Consider the following 13,849-nt stretch of genomic DNA (forward strand, 5'->3'; position numbering starts at 1 on the left):
CATGGCAGCGGCGGCGGCGCGGGGCTGAGGCGGCGCGGGGCGGGCGCGGGGCGGCCGGGATGTACCGGCGGGGCCGGAGCCTGCAGCTGGGCGGCGGCAGCTCGGCGCTGTACAACAACCTGAGCGTGCTGCGCCTGCCGCACCGGCAGCTCGCCTGCTTCTGCGCCGTGCGCGGCCCCGCCGCCAGCGTGCTCAGCGCCGCCGCCGACGGGCTGGGCGCCTCCCAGCGCCAGCTGCGCGCCCCGCCGGGGGGCCCGGCCGCCGCCGCCGCCGCCGTCACGCAGGTGGGGCCGACAGGGCCCGGCCGCGGTCCCGGTCGCGGTCCCGGTCCCGGTCGCGGCCCCGGCCCCGGCCCGGTCCCGGGGCCGCCCGGCGCCTGCCGCGGCGCTGTCTCGGTGCCGGTCCCGGTCCCGGTGCCCGTTCCCCGTTCCCCTCCCGGCACCCCGAGGCGGGCGGCGCTCCCCGGTGTGCCCGGGCCTTACCGCTCCCCCGCCGCCCGGTGCCCGGCCCGGGCAGGCCCCGCGGGCCCTGCGCTGTGCGGGCGGAGGCAGGGCCGTGCCGGGGGGGGGCCGTCCCGGCCGGGGCGCGGGCAGCACCCGCAGCGCCGCCGGTACCGGGAGGAGGCGGCGGGAGGGAAGGAGCCTCCTGGAGAGCTCTGCGTGAGCCTGGGGGGTCGCTGAGGCCCACGCGAGCCCAGCCCCGCAGCCCGCGTGTGTGCAGGCGGCTGCCGGTGGTCCCCCCTTTGGGGAGGGGGCGAGGGCTCCTGCCCCCAGCCCCAGCCCCCCCCAGCTGCGTTTCCTTCCAGGCCGCCTGGTGCGTGCTGCCGGCCCGCGTGCTGCTGGTGCTGACCTCGCAGAAAGGCATCCAGGTGAGGCGGCCCCCCGTGCACGGCAGCCAGGGGCTGGGAGGGCGGCCCGAAGGCAGCCGGGCTCCAGCCGGGCTCCGGGCCGTGGGGCTGCGGGAGCGGGGCGCCGCTGCTCCCGTTTGGAGCTCACGTGGGTGGGGGGTGAGCCCGAGGCTGCGGGAGCAGCGTTCCCGGCGGCCAGCTCTCACCCCGCTGCTTTTTCTCTTCCCAGATGTATGAGTCGGATGGCTCCGTCATGGTTTATTGGCACGCACTGGACATCACAGAGCACCCGCCGGGTAAGTGCCGCAGTGGGAGCGCTGCAAGGGGCTCCTGGATCCCCCCGTGCTGCCCCTGGCAGGGTGGGATCGGGCGTTCCTGTTGGGCAGCCTGGTTCCTGCCGGCCTGGGACCCCAGCAGCACCGCTCCCACGTCCAGGCAGGGCTGAGCCAGGCCGGTGCTGCGTGGCAGGTTAGTAGAAGGGTCTGGAAGTTTTGCACCATCCTGACCCCTCTGTGCAGGCTTCATGTGGGCCTAGGAAGGCTGGAGGGAGGGGCTCGGGGGGCCCTGTGGCAACTGCAGGACTGGGGATGAAACTCAACCGGGCGCTCCTGTGGGCTGCCACAGGCTGCAGCCAGCTCTTGGTTCCTTCCAGCACAAGCCGTGTTTGCCCGAGGGATCGCTGCAGCTGGAGAACGCTTCATCTGCGTGGGTGAGTGAAGCGTGGCAGTGAGAGGGAGGAAGGGAAGGCAGGGCCACGCCGGGCGGCCTTCGTGGCCCCGGGTGGAACCTGGCGACGTAGGATCAGCTGAAGGGCTGCGCTCACGCTGCGGCTCTCGTAGGGAGCTGGTGTGTGGGGCGGCTGTGCCCGGCAGAGGGGTCGGTCTGCACAACGTTCTCCCTCGGGAGCGGCCTCACGCAGGCAGAGGGTCGGGGGGAGAGCGGAGCGTGGCTGCAGGCACGGCGGGAGCTGGGGGCTCGGCCATGGGACGCGTCCTGCTGACACCTCCGGTCCCCCCGCAGGGACGTCCTCCGGGACGGTGCTGGTGTTCGACATCCCCCACAAAGGGACGAACGTGACGGTGAGCGAGGTCCTGGAGGAGCACCGCGACGCCATCACCGACATCGCGGCGGAGCTGGGCCAGGCTCCGGTACGTGCGTGGCCACCGGGGCAAACTGCCCGGGGCCAGAGGTGCTGCAGGGGCCCCGGCTGTGGGAGGGGGCGGTGGGGGCTCCAGCCACCCCTCGGCGTGGGGGCTGCCTGGGGCCTTTCCTGGTGTGTGGCACCACGGCCAGCCCAATCCCTGCCGCATGCAGGCCGTGGTGCGGCCAAGGCAGCCTCCCCCTGCGGTGCAGGGCAGCAGGCAGCTCTCACCTCCCCTCCTGCACCGAGGACGTTGGCTCCCGAGGCTGCTGTGGCACCGGGGGGTCTCTGCTGTTAGGGGAGGTCAGGACAGGTCTGGGTGAAGCTCTGGCTTGGGGCGCCCTCAGCCCCTGCTGCAGCCCGTAACCAGCCGCCCGGCTGGCTCAGCGTGGCGTGCAGCGTAAGCAGACTGCCATCAAGAGCAGTTTAAAACGCCGCGTTTGCAGGCTGGCATTTCAGAGCTCTTCCCTCTGCTGCTCAGACAGCTGGGAGCAGCCACCCCATCAGCTGTCCCACTGTGCCATCGGTGTTCAGCCAGTTCCTGCCTTTTCAGCTCCTCCATCTCCCCGTTCCTTAGCTGACCAAGCCTCAGTCCTGGTCACCCAGATTCTCAGAAGACAAACTGTGCAGAGGCAGAACCGTCCTGACGGAGATGAGGAGCTGAGGCCCTCCCGCAAGAAGGGTGACTGTGGGCGTGTGACTAATTGCCAGAGAATATCCTGTGATGCAGCAGGGTGCGTGCCAGAGCACACAGCAGCTATTGAAGCCAAAGGCCGGTCTGCTACATGAGCAAACGAGCAAAACCAGCCCTGAATAAAGACACACTGAACTCAGGCTGCCAGCGTGCCCTCCCCAGGGCAGCACGGGGGGCGCAGCCCTGTCACGCCCCTACCCCTGCAGCAAGCCCAGGCGCCGAGCTGCCGCTGCGGGACCGCGGTTCTGCTCCCCAGGAGCGGGGCAGGTGGGGAGGCTGAGGGCAGCGCCCGCACGGGGCTGAGAGCTCCGCACCCAGGGCCGGGTGCAGGAGGCGTCTGAGGCCAGAAGTCTGTTTCCCCTCACTAAATTTGCCGAATGGACGGAGGTGTCTTGTCCGAGCTGCCACCGATGCCGTGGTGACCTTTCTCCTGCCATGTGAAATAACTCCACCTGATTACAGAGCGGTCTGGAGTCAGGATGGGGCTTCCTCCAGTTCAGTTCGTTCTGGTTGACATTTCTGCAGATCCACTAATTGGCTTCCTCATTACTGGCTGCATGCTTCCCAACGAGGACACTTTCAAACACTTTCTCTAATTAGGTACATTTAACTTTCTCTGCGCTTGGGACTCCCTTGAACAATTAATTGCTTAGAACTGGTTCCCAATTAGCCTGGATATGGAGCTTGTTTATGTGAAAGCTGGTCTCTCATCTGTCTCTGGCTGGCTTCTCCAGCTCGCTGCGCTCAGACTTTGCTCCGTGGTTTGTTCGAAAGGCTTTCTAGCAAGCAGGGATGGTGCTTTGCACATGCAATCCGAGATGCGTGTCGAGGTGAGGTCTGTTGTGACTCGAAAGCAGAGGGAGGAGATGTAGTGATTGCTGTCACAAATTTATCCCGTGTGTAATTAGCATTGCCAAACACTGACATGTTTAAACTGAAATGCCCGTGTACGATCACAGCTCAGCCTTCCTCGTTCGCAGAATGTCAGCAGTTTCTGGGGGCAGTTAAACTTTAAGCCTGTCCTGCCGCAGGCTCTGGCTCTGGTGCGCGGCAGCTCGGTGCCTGGGGCCGCGAGCAGCCTCTGCAGGTGCTGGGGCACTGCTGACCCCACGTCCCTCCTGCAGGAGGGGGCTGGGGACCTGGTGACTGCTGATGACGCGGGGACCCTCTGCATCTGGAGCTCTGGGGAGGAGTTCACCTTGCTCAACAAGATCCCAGCCTTCGGGTAAGCCGGAGCGGCACGGCAGGATCCCGACAGCGAGGTGGTACCAAACATCCCCGGCCGGACCCTTCCCGGCTCTCGTGTGGGACTGGGAGGGTGCTGGGCCGGGACAGGAGGGGACCCCCGGCCCCAGCGTGCGGGTGTGCAGCCGGGAGGGGAGGAGGTGACGCGTGCCCTTGTGCCCAGCTGCACCTGCTCCTCCGTGAAGCTCTGGAATGGGGTCGTCGCTGCTGGCTACGGCAACGGGCAGATTCGGCTGTACGAGGCAGCGACGGGCGTCCTGCGGGCTGAGGTCAATGCTCACGCTCGCTGGATCTACGCCCTGGACCTGGCGCCGCTGACGGGAAAGGTAAGGGGTAAGCTGCCCGCAGTGGGCACCCGGCCCGCTGTGCCTTCTGCGTGCGGGACCCACGGGCCCGGAGCTGGGCAGGGGCTGCTCAGCACCAGCACGCTGCGCTGCACCCCTCTGGTGTCCCGGTCCCCACGGCCTCGCTGCTGCTCCCCTTCGCAGCTGCTCTCGGGTGCCGAGGACTCCTTCGTTCACGTCTGGAAGCTCAGCAGGAACCCAGACACCGACGATGTCGAGGTGAGTCCTGAGGCACGGACACTCGGCAGGGAACCTGGAGCCGGGGTGGGTCCCTGCGAGCTGTCGCTGGCCCGCTGGGACCACGGGTCGGTGCTGCTGGGTCGCACAGCCTCCCACGGGGTGCTGCTACCGCTGGGGGGCTGCGGAGCTGAGCGGTGGGAGCCCTCTGGGCCCAGCCCGAGCTGCTGCGTGGGGGCCCAGCGCTCTTCCCCCGGGCGTGATCCTGAGTCCTGCCCTCGAGCGGTGGAGCTGCAAGAAAAGAAAGGTTCTTGTGCCCCTGAACTGGGGAGCGCTGGCCGCATCCCCGTGGTGTGGCCGCACTCCCCTGCCTGCCCGTTGCTTGGAGGCGATGCTCCTACGGGAAGGCGTGGATCTAAGGCAGCTTGCTGGGCCTGCGGCTGTGCCGGTTGCACTTACTTCATGTGCCGCTCATGCTGGCTCCTCTTCCCGCTGCAGATCGAGCACTGCCACGCCGAGTGTGTGACCGACACCCAGATCTGCGGCGCCCGCTTCTGCGACCCCGAGGGCTGCTCCTTTGCCGTGACCGGCTACGACCTCAGCGAGATCTTCCGCTACAGCCAGGTGTAGGCCGCGAGCTGCGCCCTCTGTCCCGAGCCAGGTCACCAGGCACCCCTCCGGCCCAGCGCCGTACCCCACTGGGCTGGAAATCAGCGCAGAGGCGGAGCTGAAGTGGGATCCTGTCACTCCCAAAGCAAACCTGCCCTCAGCGGGGCATGGCCGTGCACGGGGAACGGGGCTTTGGAGCTGCTCTGGCTCAGTGGGACCCAGGTGTACGGGGCTGTGGGTCCCTGAGCCAAAAGCTGCCCCCTTGCCCCTCGCCCCCTCCTGAGCCCTCCCGGGAGGGGAGGAGGCAGCAGAGGTGACGTGTCTGAGCAGCGGCTGCCTCGCCGCAGGCTCTGGTAGCGGCAGTCCTGGGGAGGAGCAGAACCGGCTCCCCTCTTCCCCGCGGCACCTCTGCTTCAAACGGGAGAGGATCCAGGGCAAACCTGCCCTACACGCTGCTCCGGCCGGGAGGGCTGCGGGAGCCGCTCCCTCCTGGGGGGCCGCACCCACGGGCGCTGCAGCGTGGGCCGCCTTGCCTCGGGGCAGCGTGCTTACGGGCTGGGGCGAGGAGCCTCCGCACCCTGCCAGCAGCCCTGGGCACGGCCGCGTCCCAGCGGGACCGCACGCTCGGCGGCTGGCAGCCAGATGTGCGGGGCCACAGCTGCGCTCCTGGGCTGGAAAAAGCAGAGGCGGCTGCACTGTGCTCTTCCAGGCCAGCTGAGCGCCCCAGGGACAGACTGCTAGGTCACCGAGCAGAGCCGTGGCGCTGCGTGCCAGCAGGCTGTCCTTGTGCTCCAGCTCCCCATCTCAGCCCGGGGCCCTGTGCCCTGCTGGCTCTGCCCCGGCCCCAGACGGGGTGCTGGAAGGGGGGCATGCGCCGTGCTGGGGCTGCCCCCGTGCTCCCGGTGCTTCCCCCTCTGCGTCCAGGGCAGGGCTCGGCCCTGTCCCAGCGGTCGCTGTCCCCCTGGTCCTTGTCCATATCCCAGTCCCTCTCGCTGCTGGCTGCTGTTCCCAGGGCCCTGCGGGGCAGCGGGGCCCCACGTGCGGGGGGGCTCTGCCCGGGGCAGGCCCCGTCCTCAGCAGGCAGGGAAGGAGCTTCCCGCAGCTCCCGGATCCGGCTCGGCCCCGCAGGAGCTTCCTGCAGCTCCCGGCAGCAGCAGGGTCCGGCACGGCCCTGGGAAAGGCGGCCCCAGCCCCTGCTGCTGCGCGGGGGCGAGAGGCACGCTGCGGGCAGGGGGCCCGCTGCCCACGCACCGCTTTGCCCCCAGCTGTGAGCCACAGCCCCTGGCCCCCATCGTGCCCCTTTCCCAGCACCTCTGAGCCCAGGCACCGCACCCCCCTGCTGTACCCCCCCCGCTCATGCTGTACCCCCATGTGCTGCCCCCCCCCGGCTACAGGTCAGGACTCCGCACCCTGCCCTGTCCCCCCAGCCCCACTGCACTGTACCTCACCCACAATAAACGCACCTGAACCGAGGGCCCCCGTGTCGCTCCTTGCTGTGGGACCCTGCCGCGCAGGAGCCGGAGCCCCGTCCCGTTACAAAAGGCTTTATTAAAGGTTAAAACAGTCGGCGCGGCGAAGCGCGGCGCCCCACTCACAGTGGTTGGGAAGGCGTAGGTACAAAGAGCCCTTGAGGCGGGCGCAGGCGCCCGGGAGGTTGTGCTGGGTCGGGGCGAGCGGAGTAGAAAAGTGTACAAAGGGTTGTGCAGCGCAGGGACACCGGGACGGGGACGTCGGCCCCGCCGGGACGTGTCCAAGGCACAGAGATGACCGGGGTGAGCCGGGACGCCCTCCGCGGGCAGGGGCAGCTCCTGTGGCACGTGCAGCCCCCGCGGCCCCTCTGCCCTCCCGCCCCGTGCCCCGCTCACAGCTTGGCCCCCACCTCTGCTGAGGCAGAGGAAGGGGGGAAAATACAGCACCAGAGAGCCCGGCCGGGGAGCCCCAGCCCGGGGAGCCAGCACCCTCCCGCAGGCCCTGGCAGGGGAGGGGGCCGGCAGAGCCCCCAGCCCCACAATACTGCTCGGTCAGAGGTAGCACCAGCGCTGGCCGGGGTGGGGGGGGGCCCTGCCCGGCTTGGCACGCCGTCGCCCCAGGGAAAGGCACCGCGAGGCGGCAGCGGCGGCGGGGGGGGGATTCGGGCCGTAAACCAGAGCGGCGGCGGCAGCGAGCGCCTGTAAACCAGCCTGGGGACGGGGGTGTAAACAGGCAGCGGCCCCCAGGGCCCGCAGCGGCCGCAGCCCCGGGGTGGGGGGGAGGCAGGGAGGGGAGCCCCCCGCCCAGCACCGCAGGGCCTGTGCCAGCCGGGGCGCGGCCGTGCCCCCTGCCCCAGGGGTGCGTCACGGCCGTGCCCCTCGCTTCAGGAGACGTGGGGCGAGGGGCGCCAGAAGCACCACTTGCTGCGGGTGTGCTGCTTGCGCTGCAGCTGCTCCTCGCGCTCCCGCTCCTTCTTGGAGCGCAGGTACAGGTCCTCCTCCTTCAGGTACCACACCGGCGGCCAGCGGTGCCGCTCAAAGTGGGCCTGGTTCTCTGCGGGGACGGCGGTGTGTCACGGCACGGCCGGCCCCGGCACGGCTGGGGCCAACCCTGCCCGGCCCCCGGCAGCCTACCTGGGGACATGAACTTCATCTCCCGGGGGAAGCGGCGGCAGACGCTGTTGTAGTTGGTGCAGATGTAGTGCAGGCACCAGGCGGCCAGCTGCCGGGCGTTGTGGAACTGCAGGCAGGGGTGGGGGGAGCCAGGGCTGGGGATTCACAGCCCGGAGCCCACCCTGGGGCTTCGTGTCCCGGAGCAGCCCCCACCCTGTGCTCCCCCATCCCCGCGTACCTGCGTCATCTCCAGGTAGATGATCACCTGCTCGTCGATCTCCACCTGCTGCATGAAGGCTCGGAGCAGCTCGTCCACGGCGTACTGCTCTGGGGGCAGGGAGAGGGGCCGTGAGCGCCTGGGGACGCGGGGCAGCCATGCGCACCAGGGACACGACGCACCCGGCCCGGCGCTGGGGTTACGCCAGGCTCGTCCGGCTCTTACATAAGGACCCCGCTAATGACACCCCGGGGCCGCATCGATCCCCGGCCCCGCGGCTCCGTAATCGTATTGGCAGCTGGCGTCAGCGCGGGCACCGGGGGGGCTCACCTGTGAGCGCCTGCAGCCGGGGCAGGCAGAGGCGGTTGGTGAGGATGAGGAGCTCCATGGCGTCCAGGTCGGGCGTGGGGGTGAAGACGCCGGTGTAGAGGAAGTCGAGGACGGCGCGCAGGCAGGCGCAGTTGGTGCCCGGCAGGGAGACCTGCGGGACAGGGGCTTGGGGGCCGGTCTCTGGCGGCGGGGTGGGCGCTGCAGCAAGGACAGACCCTGCCCCGCCACCGGCATCGCCTGCCCCCGCCGCAGCCGGGGCTGAGCACGGGGACACCATGGGCGCAGCTGGGCCCCACGTGCCCCGTGCCAGCACAGCCGCAGCCCCACGACAGCCGATCCTCCCGGGGCCTGGAGGTCACCCCCACCGCCATCCCCGTGCCCTCACCTCGGCAGCGTAGCTCTCCCGGAAAGCCCCCCGGAACATGGCCATCATCCAGTCGCAGCCGGCAATCAGCAGAGGCTTGTGCGCCGGCACGGTCCCGTCGTCCACGCGGAAAACCACGTCTGGGGCGGCACAGGGACAGGTTCAGCACGGGGCAGGCGCCCCTCGGCCATCCCGGTCCCACGCCACGGCTGGTGCCAAGACACCAGCCCCACATACCGCGGCCAGCCCAGCACAGGGACCGCAGCACAGCCATGCAGGTGCTGGGGACGGCGCGGGGAGGGGACGAGGGCTCTGGGAGCGCAGCCCAGCGTGGCCCCGGTGGAGGGGCAGCGCCCAGGGTGGCCGGGAGCCCGGGTCCATGCTCAGCCCAGCGGGAGCCAAATGACCCAGCTGGAGGGGAGGGAGCCCGTGTGATGTCCCCAGCAGGGCACCGCCACCCCTCGCCCCCTGTACCTGCGAAGACCCCCTTCCCCAGGCACTCCTTGATGCGGTTGGCACGGCGGACGTGGAAGGCCTTGGTGATCTCCTGGTTCATGAAACTCTCCTTGTTGAGCACGTTGGCCACCATCATGCGCAGGTCGAAGACCTCCAGCAGCTCGGCGATGGTGGCCACCTGCATGAGGTCCCCGCGGGCCTGGTCCAGCCGCCCGGTGTAGAGGTACTCCAGCACGGCGCGGAAGGGCTCCGCCTGCACCAGCCGGTCCATGCACACCACCGTCATCCGCTTCTCCCGCCCCGCCACCGGGTCCGCCACCAGCTCCCAGCGCATGCTGACAAAGCCGCGGCCCCATGCCGAGAGGTCGCGGGCGCCGGGCACCGCGCCGTCCCCCGCCGCCGGCCGCAGGGCATCGTCGCTCTGCGAGGTCCGCAGTGGGGCGCGCGCCCCCTCGCCCAGCGCCCCCCGCTCCCCGTCCAGGCTGCGGGCGCGGGCGGCCGGCTCCTTGGCCGCCCCCCGCGGCCCCTCCAGGGTGAAGAGGTCGTAGAACTTGGAGCAGGAGGTGGCCAGGTAGACGCGGTGGGCGAAGACCTGCTGGCCGCCCTGCAGCTGGAAGACGACGTCGGCGCAGAGCGGGGTGCAGAAGAGGGCGGCGGGGCCCCAGCCGCGGCTGGCCGGCGGGTCGGGGATGTGGATGACGGGCGGCGGGGGCTTGGGGGGCAGGAAGGGGGCCTGCAGCAGCGGCCGCTGCATCTTCTTCAGGTGGGACTTCCAGAACTGCAGGTGCCGGCGGGAGATGAGGGCGGCCCGGATGGCATTGTCGAAGACGTCCTTGATGCCGAACTGGGCCACCACGCTGGTCTCGTAGTAGGGCACGCCCAGCTCCTTGGCCACCTCGTGGCCCCGCTCCGGGGGCAGGATGTCCGTGGGCTTGATGGGCCTGGGGGTGCAGAGCGGGGCCGTGTCACCGCGCGGGGGTCCCGGCCCCCGACCCCCCACCCACCCACCCACCGGGCGCAGCCTCACTTGGCCAGGGGGCGCCGGGCGCGGTTGACGGCCTCCAGGTCGGCGTAGCGCAGGTCCAGCTGGCAGCCCACCAGGATGATGGGCGTCCGCGGGCAGAAGTGCTTGATCTCAGGGTACCACATGGTCTTCACGTGGCGCAGGGAGTTGGGGTTGGCCAGCGAGAAGCAGAGCACGACCACATCCGACCTGCGGCGAGGAAGGGGAAGAGGAGGAGGAGGAGGAAGGGGGTCAGCACAGCCCTGCCCCGGCACAACCCGCAGGCGCCACGTGCACCAGCGGCTGCAGGGAGATGCCCACCAACAGCAGCCGGGACAGGGCCAGAGCGGGCGCAGGGGACCCGAGCTGCGTCCCGTGCCCAGTGTGGGGCCGGACCCCTGTGGGAAGGGACCACGGTGGCTAGGAGCAGCCGCGTGGCCGCCAGGCCGGGTTTGTTTTTAGTCCGTGCCTTCTGAGACGTGACCAGGAGCCGTGTTTGGAGCTGGGCCCATGCCGGGGACCAAGATAGACGCCGTCCTCCCGCCCCCCCGGGCCCCCGGCCAGCACGGGAGCCGCAGCTCAGCCAGCACCCGCCGCCCTGCGGGGAAGGGGGCGGCAGGGTGGTGGCGCTGGGTGCGCTCTGGGCACCCCAGGCTGTGTCCCCTCACCCAGGGGTGCCCCCATTCCCACCGGGTGTCCCTGCCCCCCCAGCCACACGGGGGGGTGATCAGAGCACGCCAAGCCAAGCTGGCGCGGTGTGGCGGGGCGATAAGAGCCTGGACGTGCCAGAGGCCACGGGGAAGGGGTTGTTTACAGCCCAGTCACTTGGCACGGGGGGGGGCACGGGGGGGCGGGGGCTGTCACCCGCTCAGCCACAGCCACGGCCACGGGGCATCTCCCGGTGCCAGGACGGGCTCAGCCGCACGGCACCGGGGCTCAGTGCGTGCTCTCGGCCACGGCAGGGGATCCCCGGGTCCTGCCCCGGGACACCAGGGCCGTGCAGCCCTGGGTGCGGCGGGGCCCCGTGTGTCCCAAATACCCCGCAGCCCCCCGGTGGTGCCGCTGCCCGCCAGGGACGCCGCGAGCACCCAGAGCTGCCCCTGGCACCGGTGCCTGCCCGGGCCCTGGGGTCACGGTGCCCCCGGGGCTGCAACCGGACACCGGACGGGGGGGGGTGGGGCGGGCCGGGGGGTGTCAGACCTCTCCCGGCCCCCCCGAGTCCCGCCCGGCCGCGGGTGGCGCCCGGGGGTCCCTCGGGCTCGGCGCCCCCCGCCCGCCGCCGGGCTCGGTTCCGGGGCCGTGCCCCCCCCGCGCCGCCCGCACCTGCCGTAGGCGAAGCGCCGGTCCTTGTGGTGGTCCCCGAAGGTGTCCCAGAGCCGCAGCGACACGCTCACCTCGTCCACCACGTCCCGGGAGCGCTCCAGCACCTGCGGGGGCGGCGGTCAGGGGCTCCCCGCGGTCGGGGCGGGCCCCCCCCGGTGACGGGGGGCTCCCCCCGGGGCCGGGGCCGCCCCCGCCCGGCGCCCCCCCCGCACCTCCTGGCAGACGCGGTACTGGTCGATGGCCCACACGGTGGGCACGTGCGTGGCCAGCAGCTGGTACTGGCTGAGCGTGGCGTTGCAGGCGCGGGCGCAGATGAGGCGCGTCTTGCCCACGGCGTTGTCGCCCACCACCACGCACTTGATGGTCTCGACGTTGGGCCGCTCGTAGTCCACATCCAGGTCCATGGGGCCCCGCTCAGCGCCGCGCCCCGCGCCGCCCCCCGCCCATCCCGCGCCGCCGCCGCCGCCGCCGCCGCCCGGGCCCGTTACCCCGCCCGCCCCGCCCCGCCCCGCCCCGCCCCGCCCCGCAGCCAATCCGCGCCCGCTCCGCCGCGCCGAGCCACGCCCCTCCGGCCACGCCCCTCGCCCGCCGCCAACCCGCGCCCGCCCCGCCCCGCCCGGCCCCGCCCCCTCGCCCCCCCCCGCCAATCCGCGCCCGCCCCGCCGCGGCCCCGCCCGCGCGCGGACAAAGGAGCGCCGCCAGGGGGCGCCGCGCCCACGTGACCGCCCCCCTGCCCCCGCGCTCCTCGCGGCCGGCGGCGCCACGCCCCCGGTGGGCGGGGTCGCGTAGGAAGCCCCGCCCCCCGCGTGGGCTGGTCCTGCGGGAAGCCACGCCCCCGCGCCACGCCCACCCGCCGAGCGTCGACGGGGGGGACGGCGGAGACACCGGGAGCGGCGGGGGCACGGAGCGACAGCGGGGCCGCGAGGGGCACCGGCGGTAAAAGGGACAGCAGTGGCACCAGTGGCACCAGTGGCACCAGTGGCACCAGGCACCAGCAGCACCAGTGGCACCAGCAGCACCAGTGGCACCAGTAGCACCAGTGACACCAGTGATTCCAGTGGCACCAGCAGCACCGGTGGCACCAGTGACACCAGTGGCACCAGTGACTCCAGTAGCACCAGTGGCACCAGTGACACCAGTGGCACTAGTGACTCCAGTGGCACCAGCAGTGCCAGTGGCCCAGCGCAGCCAGCACACGCCTGGCACAGCGGGACCCCAGGGACACCAGCGGTCGCAGCACCACCAGCACGCTCCAGTACAAACCAGTGACCCCAGTGACACCGTGGGCCTCCAGGGCTGCCCGCTGTCCCGCTGTCCCCACGCCCCCAGCACCGTTCCAAACCCCCGCCGCAGCCCCGCGGTGCCCGCAGCGCTGCTGCCCCAGCGCCTCGGGGTGCCGGTGCCGCACGGGGCCCTGCGGGCACACCGCTCCCTGCCGCCCGGTCCCCCCCAGCGCCGGGGCTCTCCCTGCCCCCGGCCTCCTCCTGCGGGTCCCCGGCGGCTCGGGGCTGTCCCCCCGGGACTGGGGGCCGCGGTGAGCCGGTGGCCCAGGGCGTCGGTGGCCGCTGCGGCCGGGGACCCTTGTTTTGGGGGGGGGCGAGGGCTGTGGCGCGTGGGTCCCCGTGCCCGCAGGGGGCCGCAGCTCGGCCCCCCCGCAGGGGCCCCCAGCGGCGCCCCCTTTGCTCGCAGCAGAGGAGGGCCCAGGACGTGCCCGGCGTCCGGGGGCTGCGGGACCGGGCCCCCCCCCCCTTCCGCCCTCCTCCCCCCATGCCGCCAGCAGCGGCAGCCGAGAGCTGGGGGGCGGGGGGGGCAGTGATGGGCACCCCCGCGTGCGGGGCTGGGGGCAGCACGGGGCGCTGCGGGACACGGGGCGGTGCGGGACACGGGGCGGTGCGGCGACACGGCGGGGGGGGGCTCATCCCCGCCCCCCGGGGGCGCCCCCCCCGCCCGGCCGCAGCTGCCGCCGCCGAATTTTTTCCCTCTCTGGGGCTTTGGGGCTCGGAGGCCGCGGTGACCAAATAAGGGCAGCGGCGCCGGGCGGCCCCGCGCGTGGGGAGGCCGCTCCCGGGGGGCCGGGCCCCGGGGGGGCTCCGCGTCACGCGCCGCGTCCGCCCGCACGGGCCCCGCCGCACCGGGCGCACCCACGTCCCGGCGTGGGACCTCGCGGTGCACCCACGTCCCGGCGTGGGATTCTGCCCTGTGCCCACGTCCCGGCCCCCCCGGGGGATTCTGCCCTGCACCCGTGTTACGCGTGGGGCCCCGCGCTGCTCCCGTGTTACCGCGTGGGACCCTGCCCTGTGCCCACGTCACGCAGCGGGACCCCGCACCGCCCCCACGCCGCGGTGTGGGCCCCGCGCTCTGCCCACGTTACCGCGTGGCACCCGCGAGCCCACGGCCTGCCGAGCGACCCACGCCCCACACCCACGCCCTCGGGCTCCCGAACCGCCGGGGGGGGGCCCGGCATCGCCGCGCCCCCGCGCTCTGCCCCGGGCCGGGCCCCCCGGCGGCAGCGACCCC

At 72.2% G+C, this 13,849-nt stretch overlaps 2 protein-coding genes across 4 annotated transcripts; one reads left to right on the forward strand and one right to left on the reverse strand.

The window, feature by feature from the left end:
- The first annotated feature begins 10 nt into the window (after nt 1-10).
- Nucleotides 11-6,525, forward strand: WDR54 (WD repeat domain 54). The gene is made up of 9 exons (XM_080589777.1): nt 11-284; nt 806-868; nt 1,077-1,143; nt 1,500-1,556; nt 1,868-1,995; nt 3,807-3,907; nt 4,091-4,253; nt 4,416-4,490; nt 4,947-6,525. The coding sequence occupies exons 1-9, from the start codon at nt 60-62 to the stop codon at nt 5,076-5,078; spliced, it is 1,011 nt and encodes a 336-aa protein (XP_080445903.1). The 5' UTR covers nt 11-59; the 3' UTR covers nt 5,079-6,525.
- A 60-nt stretch (nt 6,526-6,585) lies between these two features.
- LOC308194210 (rho-related BTB domain-containing protein 2-like) lies at nt 6,586-11,821 on the reverse strand. Of its 3 annotated transcripts, none has more exons than XM_080589774.1 (9): nt 11,545-11,821; nt 11,333-11,436; nt 10,034-10,219; nt 9,025-9,947; nt 8,572-8,690; nt 8,187-8,337; nt 7,878-7,966; nt 7,661-7,766; nt 6,586-7,580 (listed from the first exon to the last, which is right to left on the reverse strand). In XM_080589774.1, the coding sequence occupies exons 1-9, from the start codon at nt 11,734-11,736 to the stop codon at nt 7,411-7,413; spliced, it is 2,040 nt and encodes a 679-aa protein (XP_080445900.1). In that variant the 5' UTR covers nt 11,737-11,821; the 3' UTR covers nt 6,586-7,410. The 3 variants fall into 3 exon arrangements, with proteins under 3 accessions (XP_080445900.1, XP_080445902.1, XP_080445901.1); XM_080589775.1 differs by having other exon boundaries at nt 7,422-7,580; nt 7,878-7,961; XM_080589776.1 differs by lacking the exon at nt 11,545-11,821 and having other exon boundaries at nt 11,337-11,429.
- Nucleotides 11,822-13,849: the final 2,028 nt, after the last annotated feature.

The sequence above is a fragment of the Anser brachyrhynchus genome (assembly GCF_964034855.1).
Source record: "Anser brachyrhynchus genome assembly, chromosome: 4".
NCBI lineage: Eukaryota > Metazoa > Chordata > Aves > Anseriformes > Anatidae > Anser > Anser brachyrhynchus.

Excerpts from the sequence above, each read along its gene's own strand:
- LOC308194210 (XM_080589774.1), bottom strand. The coding sequence starts at position 11,736 with ATGGACCTGGATGTGGACTACGAGCGGCCCAACGTCGAGACCATCAAG. Across the intron at positions 8,691-9,024 it reads GGGGAAGGGGGTCTTCGCAG|ACGTGGTTTTCCGCGTGGAC; the intron begins GTACAGGGGGCG and ends GTGCCGCCCCAG. Across the intron at positions 8,338-8,571 it reads GGGAGAGCTACGCTGCCGAG|GTCTCCCTGCCGGGCACCAA; the intron begins GTGAGGGCACGG and ends CCTGTCCCGCAG.
- WDR54 (XM_080589777.1), top strand. The coding sequence starts at position 60 with ATGTACCGGCGGGGCCGGAGCCTGCAGCTGGGCGGCGGCAGCTCGGCG. Across the intron at positions 3,908-4,090 it reads AACAAGATCCCAGCCTTCGG|CTGCACCTGCTCCTCCGTGA; the intron begins GTAAGCCGGAGC and ends CCTTGTGCCCAG. Across the intron at positions 4,491-4,946 it reads CAGACACCGACGATGTCGAG|ATCGAGCACTGCCACGCCGA; the intron begins GTGAGTCCTGAG and ends TTCCCGCTGCAG.